This window comes from Mastacembelus armatus, chromosome 13 (assembly GCF_900324485.2).
Source record: "Mastacembelus armatus chromosome 13, fMasArm1.2, whole genome shotgun sequence".
Lineage (NCBI taxonomy): Eukaryota > Metazoa > Chordata > Actinopteri > Synbranchiformes > Mastacembelidae > Mastacembelus > Mastacembelus armatus.
In genome coordinates, this window is record NC_046645.1 from 23856786 (window position 1) to 23875159 (window position 18374).

At 43.5% G+C, this 18374-nt stretch overlaps 1 protein-coding gene across 1 annotated transcript; it reads right to left on the reverse strand.

The window, feature by feature from the left end:
* Positions 1–138: 138 nt before the first annotated feature.
* On the reverse strand, positions 139–18034 carry hif1al (hypoxia inducible factor 1 subunit alpha, like). The gene is made up of 15 exons (XM_026317510.1): positions 17917–18034; positions 8782–8972; positions 8256–8413; positions 7244–7328; positions 6965–7080; positions 5858–6042; positions 5638–5744; positions 5127–5274; positions 4467–4753; positions 3996–4177; positions 3796–3903; positions 3131–3288; positions 2435–2540; positions 2052–2175; positions 139–1883 (listed from the first exon to the last, which is right to left on the reverse strand). Exons 1-15 carry the CDS (start codon positions 17952–17954, stop codon positions 1816–1818), a joined length of 2061 nt encoding a protein of 686 aa, XP_026173295.1. The 5' UTR covers positions 17955–18034; the 3' UTR covers positions 139–1815.
* Positions 18035–18374: the final 340 nt, after the last annotated feature.

Genomic DNA, 18374 nt, shown 5'->3' on the forward strand with positions numbered 1-18374 from the left:
TCAGACCTGCTTCACGTGGACTGAGGCTCGAAGTCAATGGGAAGATGAATATTTGCTGATGATCAAATACAGATGTGGCCGCTCCTTCCTGAATGAGGTATGACTCAGCTCTGCACACAGATCACACAGCAGCTTCGCTTTTGCTTTGACAGCTTTATTCAGCTTAAGAATGCTTACAGGATAAACAGTAAAAATAAAACAGTATTTAATCTCCTCCCTCATTTTAAATCGACGGGGACATTTGGAGCAGATTCTGTGTGGAGGTAATATGTCAAACAGGACAAAGAAAACCCTTCAGTGAAACATCTTTTCCTGGACGATAAAAGGCACAGACAGCTTTGGAAGACCTATGTAACATTTTTTTTTTTTAAATTTCTGAAACAAAAAGTGCAGTTTTACATTGATTTGGGACAATGTGAACTTTTCAAACAGATCTGCTGGTTTGAGGGATTATAGAGAAAATAAGACAAACCCATGGCCAAATAAAACAAGCCTACATATCTCAGTGTAGAAACATCACAGTATTTCAACAAACACTGCAAATGAAAAATGCTGTTATCCTCTACAGTCAACTTGCATATGTCGAGGCATAATTTTTGTTACAAGTCAAAATTCAAACTTAAACATGACACGGACATGGATACTAGTGTTGAATTACATTTCTAGCAAGTATATAATCAAGCTGACTCTACTACTTGTCTTTAAGGGTAACTACTTCAGATTACACATTAAAATGATAATAAAAGGACAAATCGAATTGCATCAGATCTGAATGGATCATGTTTTCTAGTTTGTTTTAGTCCACCCTGTTGGCACCGTCAGTGGGTTCACCAGAGGAAACAGACATTTCAGTCATGGCGAGGTGTCTGAAAGTCAACTGACTGAATGTTTGTTTTTGCTGCTGATTACCTCACATTAGTTTAGGGAGTGTTAGATCAGGTAAACCCCACCTGCCTGGCACCTCAGGAAGACTAAAACATGTCAACTAATTTTCAGATCACTGTTGAATCAGGAGGTAACAACAATAAAAGTCCCAGTTTAAAAAAAAAAAAAAAAAAAAAAAAAAAAAAAGCACAAATATATAAAAATACACAAAAATATGCCACTGAAATAAACGATGCCACTGATACTCGCAAAGTTGTCGGTGTAATTGTAATTCGGCAGTGAGATTGATTTGTTTAAAACAGATTAAAGGAAAAACTGTTCTTACATGATAGTTGTTGGCTCAAAGTCAAAGCCGAGCATTATGGGAGTTCCTGCACAGGCTTTACATGTTTAAGCGTGTTGAAGCGTTCGGATGAATTAATTGTGGTGAAGTTGAGAGATGCGATGAATTTAATTTAGCTGCACAAAAATGTTTCCGTATTTGTCTCACATCCTTAGCATGAAAGATTTTTAGCACCACCTGCTGTTACAATACAACAGACCCATCACAATGATTTCTTACATTAAATCAGTGATATAATGTAAATAGAGAAGGAAAACATGTGACTGAGCAGGTTAAGGAAAGTGGATTTCAGCGCCATCAGCCAGAATTTTAACCGCCTGATCTCCAACGTGTCGTCGGCTCACAGTGAGATTGATGAGAGAACACATCCTAAGAGTCTGTCCTGGTTCAGCTACAGGGAAGGACATCTTGTTCAACCTTACAGCATGGTTACAGAGCGTGTGAGTCTATATTCGTGTAGGTGACGTTTGTGGTGTGATGCGTTTACATGTATGCACTCAGGTTGCTGTGTTTGCAGACAGTTCAAGCGTCGACTTTCATGCTTCGAATGCAGAAGTCACGCCAACTCTTGGTGGACAGGAAGAGCTTCAGGTCATTGGCGAGAGAGGTGGCGACAGGTCGGATGGGCGAGGTGTGAATATGTCCCTCATCAGAGCTGGGAGAGACAGAGAAAGACTGTTGTTCAGGCTCTGAACTACCTGTTCTGATCTCGGTCAACATACAGTCTGGATTTTGACGACATTCTTCCTTATCCTGTTTACTCATCCAGACACTGACAGCAACAATCAATGTGTGTACTCAACATAAAATATGTTCATCCTACCTGCAGTATCACAGAGTCCCTGTACGCCTCCTAAAATAGGGTCTCTGTCTGTGAGCAGCTGACTTCGTCTACCCGGGACCGGGTCCAAGATCAGATCGGATTGGTCTGCTTCTTCTAGACAGTCCTGGACAGAGTGTGGAGGTTAAATACCCTGGTGGTTGTAAGTAACACGAATAATGTTTTTTTTTTTTTTTTTTTAAATCAGTTTTCACCAAATGAAGATGTTCAGGTTTGAAATCATCCTGTGAACTTTTTAATTGTTTCTGTCTATGAAACAGATGAAACAGGCTAATCCAGGCTGGAGACTGACAGACTGTGAATAGGTTTTGGTTTAGGCAAACAAACTGCATGATCCTTTAAAAGGTGCTGGATCTGTCACTCACCAGTAACTTGTGGCTGAGCAGGAGTTCTTCTTCTATTGACGAGGGATGATGTTTCTGTCTCTTGTCTGGAATGGTCATCTGGGACGACATCTCTGAGGTAAAGGCACTAAAGGAGAGAAGGACACACAGATGTTCAACCTGTTTTCCTCTTGTATCTTAGTTAATGTGGGGCTGACACCCATCAGCCTCCAGTGAAGACCTGAGCCTGATATGACCTTGTTTTGGCCACAGCTCAGAGGAGGACGATACATTTCTCTAACAGCAGCCTTTCCTCTGGCACCACCCCCTGGTCAATGGTTACATGTCATGTAAAGCTCTAAGAACAACAATGTTGAAACGTTTCATACAATTATCTCAAAGTGTTTCTGTTTTGATGTGTAAGGGCAATTATCTAACAGATAACTGTATATTCAGCCAACATTTCAGAAAGGACCACTTTGGTATTAGATACATGTTTCATTAAAAGCTAATCGTCTTTTTGTGACAACAAATAATTGATCAAACTTTAGTCTAAAATATCACAAAGGCTGCACAACGCTGAGATTCAATTAGTGCTGATTTCTACAGCTCATTTGATGTGTTGCTCTAACTGCCTTGTTTGTTTTAAGTATCTGTTAATTCTTAAGTAAATACTTTATTATCTTGTTCTTTTTCTGATAACTAGTTGCTGCAGCAGAGACAACAGGCTTATCTTACCGTTTCCTGCTCGCTGCGGCTGCAGGTCGTACGATTAAAGGGTCAGAGGATGAATGTTTGTCTGCTTCTTCCGGCAAACCGCTGAGGAAGGTCAGCTGGAAGTCATCATCCATGGAGATGTAAGGAGCCAACATGTCCAGATCCATCCCCTCTATGCCCTGAGCAAAGACAAACAGGTACCATTCATTGTTTCTTTGCACAAACGCTGTCCAAACATCCAAATCTGTACATAGACTGAGAAACGTATCAGACAAAGGGAAGCTTGTTTAAGTTTAATGTAATGACCCAAACTTGCACTTCGAGGATCAAACTTTGGTTGGCGCCTGTCTGATGGAGTGGTCATAGTTTAAGGTTTGAGGATATTTATAAGGATTTCCCATTTGTGCACTTTGAAAACACACGTCATCTGCTTAGTGCTCTTCAGCTTTTGCTTTGGACCAATTTTCTCACCAAGTACTCGGGTTTTCCACCAGAAACCAGTCAGGATAAACACATTTCTCCCAGCTTTCTGTTCCAAATCCTCACAGTTCTTAATGTTTTCACTTGAAGTGAGTACAAAAACTTTTCTCAAGTTATTTCTGTGCAGCTGATATTCTGATCTGACTTTCAGCTTTTTAAACTGAAGTCATGCAGCACACATAACAACACACCGGTCACGCTCTTACCTCCAGTGCTCCTCCTTTCTGCTGTCCATCCCTTGGCCAGACAGCAAAGAACTTCTCCACCTCACTAGTGTCCATCACCTCCTCCTCTTCGTCCTCCTCAGAGGCACACTGAAGTACGTGCACGAAGAGAGCAAATGGTCGAATCAGACAGAGAAACTAACTTTCAAAATGTTAAATAAACATTTGAGGCTCGTATTTACTAGCACTGGCTCGGAATCAGGTGAGGAGGCTGGTGATGGTGCTGCTGACGATGATGATGTTGGTGTCGTGGGGCTGAAGATGGGTGTGAGGAGCTGACGCAGCTGTGGTGTGCACAGATCCTGAGGGCGGTCTGGCACCGAGTCTGGACTGGGTGGACTGGCGAATGACAAATCAACAAAACCTGAGAGACAAAAACACAAAGAGGTCAGAAAACTCAGCTGAAGAACTGAATTCCAAACTTAAACCCTCCACATATCTGCAGCTTTCTGACTGCAAATCCACAGGATGAGTGTCTAATCAGTGAAATATTAAAGTTTAGGGTAAAATATCCCATCAGGGTGTTAGCATGCTAATGTTAGCTCTAAGCACCACAGAGAATCCAGAAACCTCACAGTCAAGTAGCTACAGAATCAGCAGCTAGTTGACTGTTTTTAGCTAAAATAAATCTGAATGCCGTTCGTCCGTCTCACCTCCTTTCAGAGGTATGATGGTGTCCCCGGCCGAAGGAGCCAGCTGGATCAGCTCCTCTGGCTTCTCCTTCAGCTTGAAGAAGAGACTGGCTATGCTGCTGGGATTCGAATCGGTGTCCTCAGTCTGACTGGAGTCAATGACAAGCTCATTTTCAGGCTCAGACTCACAGATGTCAGATGACCCACAATCCTCTGGTGTAAACACTGGTGACTGGGATTCAGCTTTAGGCACCCGGTCATAGCGGATCTGCTCGACTGAGAACACAACATCTGGCTGCTCCACGGTACTACAGAGGAAGACGAGATGGAGAAGGTGTGAGTGTGAGAAGGCAGGTGAGTTTTGGTGAACAGGAATTTCTTCTCAGTTAGATTGTGCAGAAAATAAAATCTACACTACTTGTCCACAGTTTTGTGTTGACACATTCAATGTTCTGTCCTTGTTTTTGTATATTAAAATGAGCACTGCTGACTTTTGAGGATCGATTGTATCTTGCTCAATAAAAAAAAAAAAAAACGTAATTTGTTCTGTTTTTTTATTGACTCTTCTTCGTCTACGTCACTGCTGTTACAGCACAACAGGAACACTTGTCCTGGGTCAATGTGACATGACCTCATCAACCTCCTCACTGTTTATTTATTTATTTATTTTTTTGTAACTACCTGAGTATGAAGTTCAGGCAGACGATGGCTTCGGGCTGTGACGTCTTGCTGCTGTAGAGGATGGTCGCCTGGGTCTCTGCCCAGACAAAGCCGCCACTCTTTGCCAGGAAACGATAGTGGCTGGTGCTCACCTGACCTTTAGACAGCACTGCAAGAGACAGAAAAGAGCTGAGTCAAAGAGACACATGCTCACAGGTAGACATCCTGCTCTTTGTGTGCAGCAGGAAACGAACTTTAAAATACGATGTTATACTGTAAGCTCACACATGCAAATATGGTGCAAATACTAAAATATCCTCCGTAGCTCTGGAAAAATAAGCTTTAAGGCATAAGGTTGAATCTGTTAGTGATGAATCTCTTTTCTCTTTTTGGCCTTTTGTGTTTCTAATCCATGTTTGTATTGATTTGAACTGTTATCACAGTAACTGCTGCAGGAGGCAAATCCAATTTTTCTGCTGCGTGCGTGCGTGTGCGCACACACACACACACACACACACTCGTGTTTACTCACATGTGTGCAGACTTTTGTTGACATGATCAGAGTCGAGGGCGTGATGAAACTCGTAGGCTGAGCGGCCAATCAGATCATCGGGTCTGTATCCCACCAGCTCTGTCACTCTGAAACCAGATGCAAGAAGAACAAACAAAGATTAATAAAGACAGAGAACATGGTTCGGGCTGTGTCTAATCACTTCTCTGTTGTTCCATGGTTTTCTCTTGACTGCTCCTACCTGCCCTCGCAGTGTGTGAAGCGCAGGTCCATACTGTGGCGGGTCAGGAAGGTGCAGGTGTCCAGAGGGAACTCCACACTGGACGGGTGAGGGATCGGCTCACACAGCAGAGTCATCACTCTGGCCATAGGGGGCGACGTGGAGGCGCTGCCAAGCTGACGCATGTTGCCTGTACAGTGTAGAACCTGGAGAAACAGAGGAAGGCACATTTAACCCGAGGAGTTCAGCAGACACATTTCAGGACCAGGTCCAAAATATTTTTACTAGAGTCAAACTTACAGAAAATACTCCAGTAAAGTCCAAGTACCTTAAATTCATGATTAAGTACAATACTTGAGTATTTACAGAATACAATATTGTTACAATTTAGAAATCAATCAATAAAGTCATGAATAATCTGATCAAAGAGTAGTTTGAATATGAAGACTTGACTCGGGGTTGAATGCAGAGCCTTAAAATGTCTTGGCATGCAAACCTTTCCCTGTAAGAGCTGCTGGTGTTTTCTTACAGAGCTGACCCCAAGGCAGAGGCCCAGCAGCTTAATATCAAAGCTCTGCTGCTGTGGAAAACACCTGTCACCATCTCATTTATTTTCTCTTCTTATAGGATTTTACTGGGCGGGGATCTGGTGCTTATTAAAAAAAAATCATATGTTTTTTGGGTGTTGACCCAAGTAACCAAGTAGGTCAAGTGTTTAATTTTGCCACTGGAGTCCAGTGATCCTCGCTGGGGCTCAGCTGACGTATCTGCCTGCAGCACACTCAGCCTCACAGAACGGTTTTTATTACAATTAAAGAAAAACAGATCTCTCTGATATTATGTCAGGCATGAATGAACACACACTGGGCATCTGTTGCTCTGCAGGCCGTGCGTGTGTGTGGACATGCATCTCATAGTAAACAACAGTGAGTGGACCATGCATACTGCGCACGCAGTAATAAGAGAACAGGGCTGCCTGCCAGATACACTCTGATCCACTCGTATCTCTGGACTCTTGCCCTGTGTGCGTCCTTAGATGTCGTTCTTGGCTAGACAGGACTATCTGCATTTGACTTCAGCACTGAGATAACTGTTTGAGGGTGTGTGCAGTGTTTGCCAATACGGAACCTTCCAGGTGGCAGACTTGAGGTTGACGGTGCGCCCCCTGTTGGTCAGTGTGCTCTTCATTCGCAGGAAGAAGTTCCTCTCGCTCTGCTGCTCGGCCTGCAATTTCTTACTCAAGCCTGAAAGGCAGGACAGGACAAAGCTTGAGTTTAGTGAAGCTCTCTGTCTGACTTTGGTTTCCAAACACAGATTCATTATTCATATAAAATGATGCGTCAGTGTTTAATATTCTCCCATGTCCAGGTTTTCCTGTGTATTCCCACTGTGTATCGTGTGTCTGACCTGGGCGCGGAGTCAGCAGGTCTCTGAGTTCCTCCTGATCACAGGGATGAACGAAGTCATAAATACTCTGACCCAGCAGCTCCAGCTGTGGACAACAAAACCCACAGCTTAAGGCTGGAACATCAGCTGTATCATAAAGTCCTGTTATTTCTTCCCAGTCAAATGTTTTGTATATTTCCTGCACATATATTCTGCAGCACTGGTGCCTTAGTTAACACACAAACACTGATACAAAGAACTTTGTATCTTCACTTTTTTAGTTTACCTGGAAGTGGAATATTTAGAGCGATCTATTAGCAGAAATGGCAAACAGATTGTCATTAATAGGCAGCCATGTTGCACTGTCATGTTTCTACAGTAGCCCAGAAAGGACAAACCAAACACGGGTGCCAGACTGGGACCTGCCAGTTGTTTTAGCCGTTCCCTTCCTCACATCAGGTGCCGTGATGAGGGAACAGACTCTGAATCTAATCACTGCTGAGTTAAATCATTTCAGTCTGCTCTTTATGCAGTTATCACAACTTCAACGCGCCTCAGTGACAAATCTCACCCTGAGCTAAGAATAGATTTAAGAGGTGGCTTCTCCGTCCTGCTGGAGTTACACAGAGACGTACAGTAAAATCACCAACTCTGATTACAGAGACTGTCGTATGGAAGCACTGCACTGACATCTAAAGCCAAACGGTGCTTTGTGAAGGAAAAACATCACATCTCCAGTGCACATTCACAAAATAATCCCATTTTCAGCTATTCTGAAAAATGCTTAATTAATGACTGGGGAAAGTGAACGTCTGTTGTTGCTAAAAGGATCAGTCCTCACACTCAGGTCTGATACAGAGCTAAGAGGAAACCATCACGGGTTGATAAGGTGGAGAATCAGAGGTGAAAACAGAAACGTTGATGTCGACTGATCACACAGACCAGCAGCTGAGCTGGACACATGATGGCAGACTGAAGCAAGATGCTTGAAATGAGGGGAGCTGTGTGTTTGCGCCTCGTGTTCACGCTGTACCTGAGTGATGCCGATGTGACGGCTGACATTTTCTGTCAGGTAGATCATGTCTCCCTCCTCAGTCACCACCATGATGAAACCAGCCAGCGCCTGAGGATAGAAAGCATCCATCGGATCTTCTTCTTCCTCCTCCTCCTCTTTCTCATTTTCATTCTCATCTGTTGTAAAAATGATTATTATGATGAACCGAACAGGAGCTGTTAAAACTTGGATGGATTTCAGTCTGTTTGGCTTTTGTCTTATATGTTCATGGAAAATGAGGCTTGTTTGGTGATTTGAGTTTTAAGCAGTCACATACAAGTACAAGGTTTAATGTAATTAAAATGTAGATGTAGGTTTTTATTCATACATTCATTAAATGTGGCACCAGAGGAGGATTCATCTTCTGGTGACAGTGACGCACAGAACCTCAAGTAAGACGTGATATAAATGTTCGATGGAACCTGAAATTTGTATCCTGACATGACAAAGTGCGTCTGAACCCAACAGGTACGTTCAAGTTCTGTCAGGCCCGTGCGCTTCTCACCAGGTTGCAGGAGGTAATGCATCCGCAGGAAGCTGAGGGTGATTCTCATGATGGCGGCTTTGTCCAGGTGGGTGGAGACTCGGCGAGGAAGTGGCAGGGTGCGGGCGAGCTCGTAGAACACCTCCGTCTCCTGACTCCGCCTACACCTGGCTGCATCGCGGGAACGCAGCTTCCTCTGCTCCGAACTGGTGCTGCCGGAGAAAAGACAAGAGGAAGCACGATGATGAGAGGATATTTTGGACAGCGATAAGAAAAAAAAAAAAGGAAAGAGATGTGGAGGAGAGCAGGAAACAGAAAGAATGTGAGAAAGTGGGTCAAAAAACAAAAGTTGAGAAAAAGAGAAAGCGCGTGTGGAGTTCTGGATCAACAAAACAACACTCCCCTCAGAGTTTCTGTTTGGACAAACTGTTTTCATACTTCAGTCTGACACAACACAGAACAGCAAGTCAGGCTCATAAAATACCACGTCTGATTAACCTGCTGATTAATGGAGGTCGATGTTTGAGGCTGAAATCAACACCAGTTTGTCCTTAAATACATAAGAACCAGACACTTCATACTGGGTTTTACAAAAACCTGATTATTTTTATTGTTATATTTATTATCATCTAAAGTTTTTAAACAGAGCCCAAAGGCGTTGAAGTTTGTCTTGGGACAAACATCCCCTGGGATTTTCTTGGCTCCACTGTAGGAGCCACAGCAAACCTCTCGCCCCCCCACGCTGTGAATTCATATGTGGCCTTTCTAAAAAAGGGGGAAATAAAGACCTGCAGCTCAGCTCTCTACACAGATGATCATGACCAGAGAGGTCAGGCTGTACAAACATTCCTGAATACTTTTTTTCCCCAAAGTGGGAAGAGGACTGATAGTAAAAGTTGGGAAAAATGTGCAGAAACCAGTGAGAACAGAATGTTACTTATTTGAGCCCAGTTCCTCCCCTCCCTTGCTGGTTTCTGCCCCCTCAGCCCGTCCTACGCCGCTTTGGCCTCAACCAGAAAAACATGCTGACGAGACAAAAGCAGGGTTTCATTTCTCTCATTCGGAGCGTTTGCACAGCGGGCAGATATACAACAACATCAAATTACACATGGAAATCTTCAGAACCAACCCCTCACATGATTCCTGCCCCTTCAAGCGACAAAGCTGCCCTCAGTGCGTGGAGGCAGCAGCAACCACACTGGAAATGAAAGATTCCCTTTGGAAATCAAACTGGACTCTGGATGAATGATCAAACTACACAACACAACATACCAGCTAAATGCCAGATCCAAAATAACACCACAGCTGTGACTTTAACAGGAGTCAGCAGCTGAATCACAGCATATGATGCAATAACACAATGCAGAATAAATGGAACAGCATAATGACGATTGCAGGTCCTGTTTTAAAATCAGGTCCGACCTCCTTCCTCATAATTAAGCTTTTATAAGGTGGTCTGGGAAAACACATGAATCTGAAGAAGATGAAGATGAAGATGGTATTGTTATGATCATGATTAATAGTAGTAAACACCTGTACAAAGCTTCAAGGACAAGTAATATTTGTTTAAAACTGCTGGGCTCCAAGTGAAAATAGTAACTTTACCTCCAAACTTGATGTACTTCGGCCTGATATACTGACGTTCCACATTTATTGTTTTATCTGAATAAGTGAAATGAAACTGTTGGACGTACAGAAGTGTAAACATGCGCAGTGACGATACAGTCATTACTGCAAATACTTTCTTGCTTTGTTTGAGATTCTTCAACTTAGTATTAATATTTTCATTTTTATCTGAGCATTGAAGTTTTTCTCCATAATAAAAGAAATCTGCTGCTGCTATTTGTCCTGGAAACAGGATTTCTTCCTTTCTCCTGGTTTTCTGTTTTTTGAGGCGTTTGTTTCTTTTCTAATGAGTCACGAATTGACTTGATTTGACCCGAGCAGTGAAGTCTTTACACAACCAGTCACAAAGCACAAAACAAAGCAGATGCGGAGCTGATACGATTAGATGTGAAACAGGCCACAAGTTAGAGCAGGAAAAGTCAAATGACTTAAACAGACAGAAGTTGAGAGCATCTTCCTGAGCTGATACAGTCTGTTAATCACTGAGAAAAGCCTTCGAGGAAAGGAGGCGAGGGCCCTGAGGACGCACAGAAACATCATCTATCACTTGTTGAACCTGTTAAGGGGGAAATGTTGATCAGTGTATTGACAAGAAACACATCCAGGAGCGGCGCAGCAGTGTGTGCTCACCACTTGTAGTGTTTTGACAGCAGCACGTAATGTTCCTGCAAACTGACACACCCTCACCACACACGCTCCAATCTGACAGGCCCCGCTCACATCCAGGCCACCTGCAATGAACGTGGGTCGTCTGTGCCTGCAGTTAACGTTCAGAGCGTTTTTGAGAACACACAGAAATCTCCCATGACTGGACTTCACCCTCAGAACAGCGAGGCAGCAGAAGGTCCCAGCAGCTTTTTTATTGATGCAATAAACACAGAGGGGAACTGATCTATTCCATCAAGTTCATCTGTGGCTTTTATTGAAAAGGTTAACACTGAAACACACACATACACGATCACTGTGTGTGTGTGTGTGTGTGTGTATATGACAATTACACTAACCTCATTACAGCCAAGACTGTTCTGACCTGTAGGAACAAGAATTAACCTTGTTTTCTGAGTTGATCTGATGAGTGTTTTGGCAACGTACAGAACATCTGAGTCACACTGCACAAAGGAGGCCTCAGACACACAGCACACAGGGATTATATCTGTTTACCACTAACCCTGGGACGGACTCACAGTTGACAAAGGCAAATTCCAAACATGAGGGTGTTTTCATTTTCTTCCACTTTAGCGTCTGAACATCAGCAGATCACCTGTCAATCAAACGGGACGTGTTTCGGTCCATGTAGAAATAGCCTCTTCTTCTTCTTCTGCTCTACATCAGCACGCGTCTGAAAACGCAGCGAAGGCCTCAGCCCCACGCTGCCCTCACAGCCCTGCTCACACACTGACACGTATATGAAACATTACTGGAGCGTGTCAACTGCTGGTGCAGAAGATGCAGGTGCAAGTGTGCACGGTGTTTATGTTGGCTGCACAGAGCAGCACAGGCCCGTTCTTCTTCAGAGGTGGTCACAACAAATTCATTTCTGAGCTGAACATCACATATTCATTTACAGAGCCATGGTTTTATATTTACTGATATTTACTGGCTCACTCGAGACAGAGCCTTGTTTTCTGTCTCTCTTTCCACATCCTTTTCTCACTTAGTAAAACAGATTTATTTATTGTGCATGTTATGCTGATTTTGACCTTTAAAAAAAACATGTGTGTTTTTGTTTGTTTGGCTTAAAACATTTCATGTGTTGTGCTTAATTTAATCATATATTGATCATTTTATTCTCCCTTTCTAGTCTGACTAAACCCTACAAATACAAAAGTTGACCATTTTGTTTTGTGCCATGTTTTAACCACTGTGACGGTGAAACATTCACCAGTTCAACAGGAAACAAAAATCACAAGTCATTAAAGACACATGCAAAAAGTGGACTAGCAGCCACTGCTGTTGCATTTCTCAGATCAATTATTAGCGAGTGGACACACAAACGCCCCGAACATGTTTGTGTTGTGCAGTGTGACAACCCCTCATACGTCCATATTCCTGCAGCTTCTGCATGAGTGAAGCAGATGTGTGTCCACAGGGAGCGTGAACCACACACGACCCCCGCTCTCCTCTCCGCTCGTCTACGTGGCGGGGCCTATTTCTGCCGGGCTCACCTCTCACATTCACTAGTGAAGGTACATAACCTACAGCAAAACGCCTGAAATGATTGGCAGGTGACTTAAGTTGTAACTGACATGGTTTCAGCACAAACACAAACTAGTTTTTCCATGTGTAACTTGACACACACACCAGAGCGTACCAAGGTGATCGTCGTGCATGCTTGATAAAATAAAGAGAAACTGCAGGTTGATGACAGCAGCTGTGCTGAGATCAACTGCACTGACACTTGGGCACCATCCCCAGTCATGCATTCCTACCTGGAGGCTCTTTCGTCTTGGAAATGCTCAGTGCTGCTGGGGGCTCAGGGGTGTGGCTGAAGGAATTACTTCCCTTCACCCTGAGGTCCAGCTTGCCTCTGCCATGACCTGGTTTCTACCATTGCTCGGTTTGCTAGAGGAATCCCTGGTTATAAAACAGGGATCTGATGGCTGTGGTGGTTAGCGGTCTGAACACAGCAGCAGCCTTTTATGCAGACTGAAGCTGTTTATGTGATCAAAGGACCAACACGCCAAAGTGAAAGAATGTGTCCTATTGTTCTGCTGAAGAGCTCAACGGTGTGACCCTCACACTGCCCTGACAGGCTGCAGGACGCCCAACCCCCACCCAACCTGCACAAACACTCCACACTGAGCAACAGCCTGTGGCCGACACTGAACTCTGGCATCTTGTTTGCAGCAAAACAGCCTTCCAGGCAGCACCGCCAAGACAGCGGCCATCAACATGTGTAAATAAAAAGGTAGGCATCACTGCACAACAAACAATTTAATCAGCACTCATGTGCAAATGAGGCCCAACACGTCAACGTCTGATGCAGGTTCTTCCATCTGAAGCTTGTCGGACAGGCCAAAAACTGAGTTGTACACACAGATATGCATGCCAAGACACACACCGGCATACACAACACAAACCCGTGTCCCTGAAAAGCAAGCACACATCAAACATCAAGCTAAGATGATCTGCAGCTCCATGGTGTATGGTAGTGAAACACACGTGTTTGACTGGTCCACATGACCCAAAAAACCTCAATTCTCAAACTGTCGATTCGCATTAAAGGTTTTCACATGAGCCTTTGTTCACATGATTCAGGCCTGAACATGGGAAGGCTGCGGCTCCCAATGGGGGGGTTATAAACACCACATGGAAGGGTCACGAAAAGATCAACCAGATCAGGAAAGAGAAAAACAGGTTTACACTTGTGTATTTTCAGGCTTTAAAAAAAATCATTATGTTGGAGCAAACCTGGAGACACAAGGAACCAGTGACACGTGACGTAGTTTTGTTTTTGTTTTATGAGCCAAAGAAAAGTCGGGGGTGAGTGCTGCACCAGCACCCACCTGTCAGTGTGATAGGGTTGGGGTTGTCCCAGCCTGCTGTGAGGTTTGGGATTTTAACCCTGATTATTTTTGGTGCAGCTATCGTCTTGTGTTGTCGTGGTCATGTGATCTGACCTCCTCCTTTTCCTGATGCCGTGTCCTCAGTGAGCAGAAACCCTGACCCTGTAACCAGTACTTCTCAGGACTGGAGCTGGTTTTTGGAGTTAATGAATAATTTCACAAGAATTACAAACAAGAGTTGTTCAATACAGCTGCTGTGGTTAGTAGTACTACTACTGTAAATACTCCTGCTGCTTCGCCCAGTACTGTGAATAAAACTGTCACATCTGAATATTCTGGTTTTTGTCATTTAGACAAAGTGTAAAATGTGAATTAAAGGATGCACCAAACTGCAAGTAGGAGCCATGACACAAACAACGACAATGCAGAGTTTGTCCCTGCAAAATCTGCTCCAACTGCTAACAATACTACTGCTCCTATTATAGTACTACTACCACTGTTAATAATACTGCTGCTGCTGCTGCTAATAATAATGATAATACTACCCATCATGTGTCAAACCCGTGCTGCCCTACAGTCAGTCTCACGCAGCAGCCAGCAGCCTGCCAGCAGCAGGGAACACAGTGTTCTCAGAGAACAGAGCTGCGTGCTGGCAGTCAGACCTTATTGCTCAATGTCAGTGTGTCTTAGTGTGTGTGTGTGTGTGTGTGTGTGTGTGTGTGTTTATGCAGTTGTTACACTGTTGAACATGAGCAGTTGTTGATTATCAGGACTGTCCTGTGAAAGTGTTTGAGAGGGAAACACACCCACACACAAATAACCACAGTCAGGCAAAGACATACCTCCACAGCCTCTTAATAACACACAGCTTTGTGTACAGTGTGTGTGTGTGTAAAGTGAAATACACTGAGAACACAATGTCCTCAGCTGTCCCCAGAGTGGGGAGAGAGAGGAGAGATGGAGGCGGAGGAAGACGACAGCAGAAGAAAATACAACCACAAAAAAACGTAGTTAAGGAGCAGAAGCCCCCACCCCCAGTCCAGACGCCTCACATCCCCGCTGACATGCGCATTACACCCTGACACACAAATCAAGCTCAGCCTTGTTCTCGCTGGAACACAATGTTCACCAAAACAAGGAACAGGTTTCTGTGACGGCAGGCTGCCCACTGCTGCTTTCATGCTCACACTGGCCTCTGGATGACAAGGATGCCAGATTACTTTGGGCTGAATTTACAAACAGAAACATTCCCAACAGGGCGAGGGGCAAGCAAAGACGCCCCCGTCTCTCTCTGACACACATTAACATATTAACATATTAACATATTAACACACACACACACACACACACACACACACACACACTAATAATACTACAACGAACTGGTTTTCTTTATTTTTAATCACATTTGTTCTTGAGGGGAAAAAAAAGCCTCTCAATGTCCAGTTTCTTAACATTATCCAGCGAACTGTGTATCATATGGCTTTATATTATATTTAAATTATTTATAGGTAAGTTGCATAAATGCTGATACAACTTGTTTGTTAGAAGCTGCTGGAAAACCTAATTTCCCTCTGGATCAAAACAGTGTCTGTTTATCAGAAAGCGCTGACGGCATCAAGGACACACACTTCCCCCTGAAGAATCAGAGGCGAACAATAGACACACTCAAGTATTGTGACGTCATGTCGTGTAAAACTGCGTCCATTTCCACTGATGGCTGAACCAGGAAGTCATAACCAGCTCATTCTGGATTCTACGTTAACGAAGGCACTAACGAGATAAAATCTAACTTTGTGGGAGACAACAAACAAAACAAAAACTGAAGTCGCAGTAAATCACGGTGCTCACATTATCCCACTATAGTGAACTGTAGCCTCCTCATACATAACCATGGATTTCATATACAGCCAGTAAATAATGAGCATATTAATGGATATCATCAATAGTTAATTGGCACTTTGTGCAGTTTCTGGGCTTTAAATATGTTTGTACAGTTCCCACTAATAGACAACATGGACACACACATAAAAGCAAATGTACAGTCAGTTTGCATGAGAAGAAAAACACGATGGTCACACTGAGGCTGAAATTAAGGCTGAACTACGTCAAGACAATATTACTTCTTGTTCCTGGCCTAATCGTTGGCTTCCTAAGGGGCCGGGGGGCCGCTCACGCTAAAAACACAAACAACCGCTCCATCACATGTTTCACATTTTCTCTCCGGCTCTGAAAAGGTCTTTGGATATGACCCCGACTCGGACTGACACAGATCAGCAGTCAACTCCCTGAAAACCTTCTGAGGGTCTGGTCAGCTTCAGTCTTTAGACAGGGCTTCATTTAAACCGCACAAAGTTTGCATCAAAAACAGATCAGGAGCAGAAGGTTGGACCTTTTAACTTAGGACTATAATTATATTAAACCTCATATTATATCAATGATCATTTAGTCTAGAAAACGTCAGTCAACACTGCAAACCCACAAATATCCAGCTTCCCATTACATGTGACGAATAAAAGCTGAACCTGCAGTTTGATGGTATTTTGCTTGAACATTGACCTTAGTGATTAATTGAATATCTAAACATCTGGAGATTCATTTTCTGTCAATCGACTAATCGATTAATCGGCTCATCGTTCCGGCCCTCTGAGAAATCAATCTGTCAAGAGTCACTTCTAAAGTAGTTTTTTCTACATTAATACAAATAAAGTGTGACGATGTCCAGCTTCAGGGGACGAATTTAGAAGCTTAAAACAAAGAAAAGAAGCAAAGCATCGAGTGAAAAAACATAAAACCTGCAGGTTCATCTGTGAAAAGTTTATTTTTAAAGGAAGTAACACAAAAAAATATCTGAGTGTAAACATAAACTATGGTCCCCAACACATGGAGGGATGATAATGGGCTGGACAGTACCCAGACTCCATAACCAGTGAGGGAAGAAGTACTCAGATATTTACTTCAGTAGAAGCAGAAGTCCTGTGTTAAAATCGTACTTCAGTAAAGTATTATCAGCAAAATGTACTTAAAGTATCAAAGTAAAAGTACTAAAGAACTACAGAAAACTAGTGCCTGCCCATGTTTTACCTGGTGTTTTTAGGTGAATATTCAATGTTTATGTTGAACTTTACTGCTGTGTAAATATGGACCAGTTTGACGTACTTTATAAAGTGAGGGGAACTTCATCTGCAGCAGTGCCTCATATTCTACAAGATCCTATTTATGTGAAAAGTTACTCCAGCTATCAGGTAGTGCAGTAAAAAGTACTATCTTTGCCTCAGGAACGTAGTGGAGTTGAAATATAATATTCAAGTAAAGTACAAGTATCTCACATTTGTATTGAAGTACATTCCACAACCTTGTGCTGAGTCCCAACAGGGGCAGGACAGCACAGGTCAAAGACTGAGGTGGATTTATGGAGGCAGAATGTGAAGCACTTGCTTTAGGAAATACTGAATCCTCCCTGAGCTTTAAAAACACGGACCAATATTCTGACTTGAGGCCTGAAGTGCAGGATCACAGTTCAGTCCTCAGTCTGCCCACAGGACAACCCGGGTCATAGTAAACCTGCTGCTCTGGGGCCTAACAAAGGCTGATGTGGGTTTTCTCCTTAACTCTGAAACCAACACAGAACAATAAACGCACCGCTCACACAAACCGCGCAGGACGTCCACAGATTAAAGACGCAACACACATTTTGTTTTTAGGAGCCACAGAACAAATCCGGTTCACCGGTTTCCCCGGTGTTTGCCGCAGAGCGCAGACACCGACCAGGTGTCCGTGACGGTGCAGGAGGCGCCGTCTGCAGCACAATGTGCTCCGACAAGCCTGCACGAAACCTTCTGCAGTTTGGAGAAGTGTTGCATCGTGTGCACAAGAGCCGCTGTTTGCACCGCCCGCCTGCTCACGGCTCACCGGGACCGAGTCGGAGCAAAGTTGCAACGAACACAAAATAAGAGGCCGCGGCGGAAGAAAGGGTCGGTTTAAAACCGGATTGAGAGGAAATGTGGTAGAAAAACCGTCTTACCGTTTGACCGCCACGGTCTCCTCTTTCACAGACTCCATGTTCAAACTGCCCGTCGAGCTGTGATTCTGCTGTTATTGTTTATTCTGGTGGAGCAAACAGCAGCTGCGCCAGCCGCAACAGCACGCTGTTTCCGCTCGGCTTTTCAGAATAAAGGTCCCGTTGCTCTTAGCGCTAAGACGCGTTAAGAGAATTTGTATTTAGACCCAAAGATCTCCCACAAAAGAAGCACAGTCACTTTAATAACCATGATAACACATACACATGCTTGTGTTTATATTTAGTTACATTAGAGTCTGTTGTCATTTATGTTTTCACATATTCATGCATATATATTTGATCTTTTCAGTCTGTGTATACTGTGGTAAAATAATAAAACACGATAATCTGAAGCATGTTACTTTCAACTTCTTGACTTTTTTACATCTTTTTTACATCTCTGCATTTATTTAATCACTACA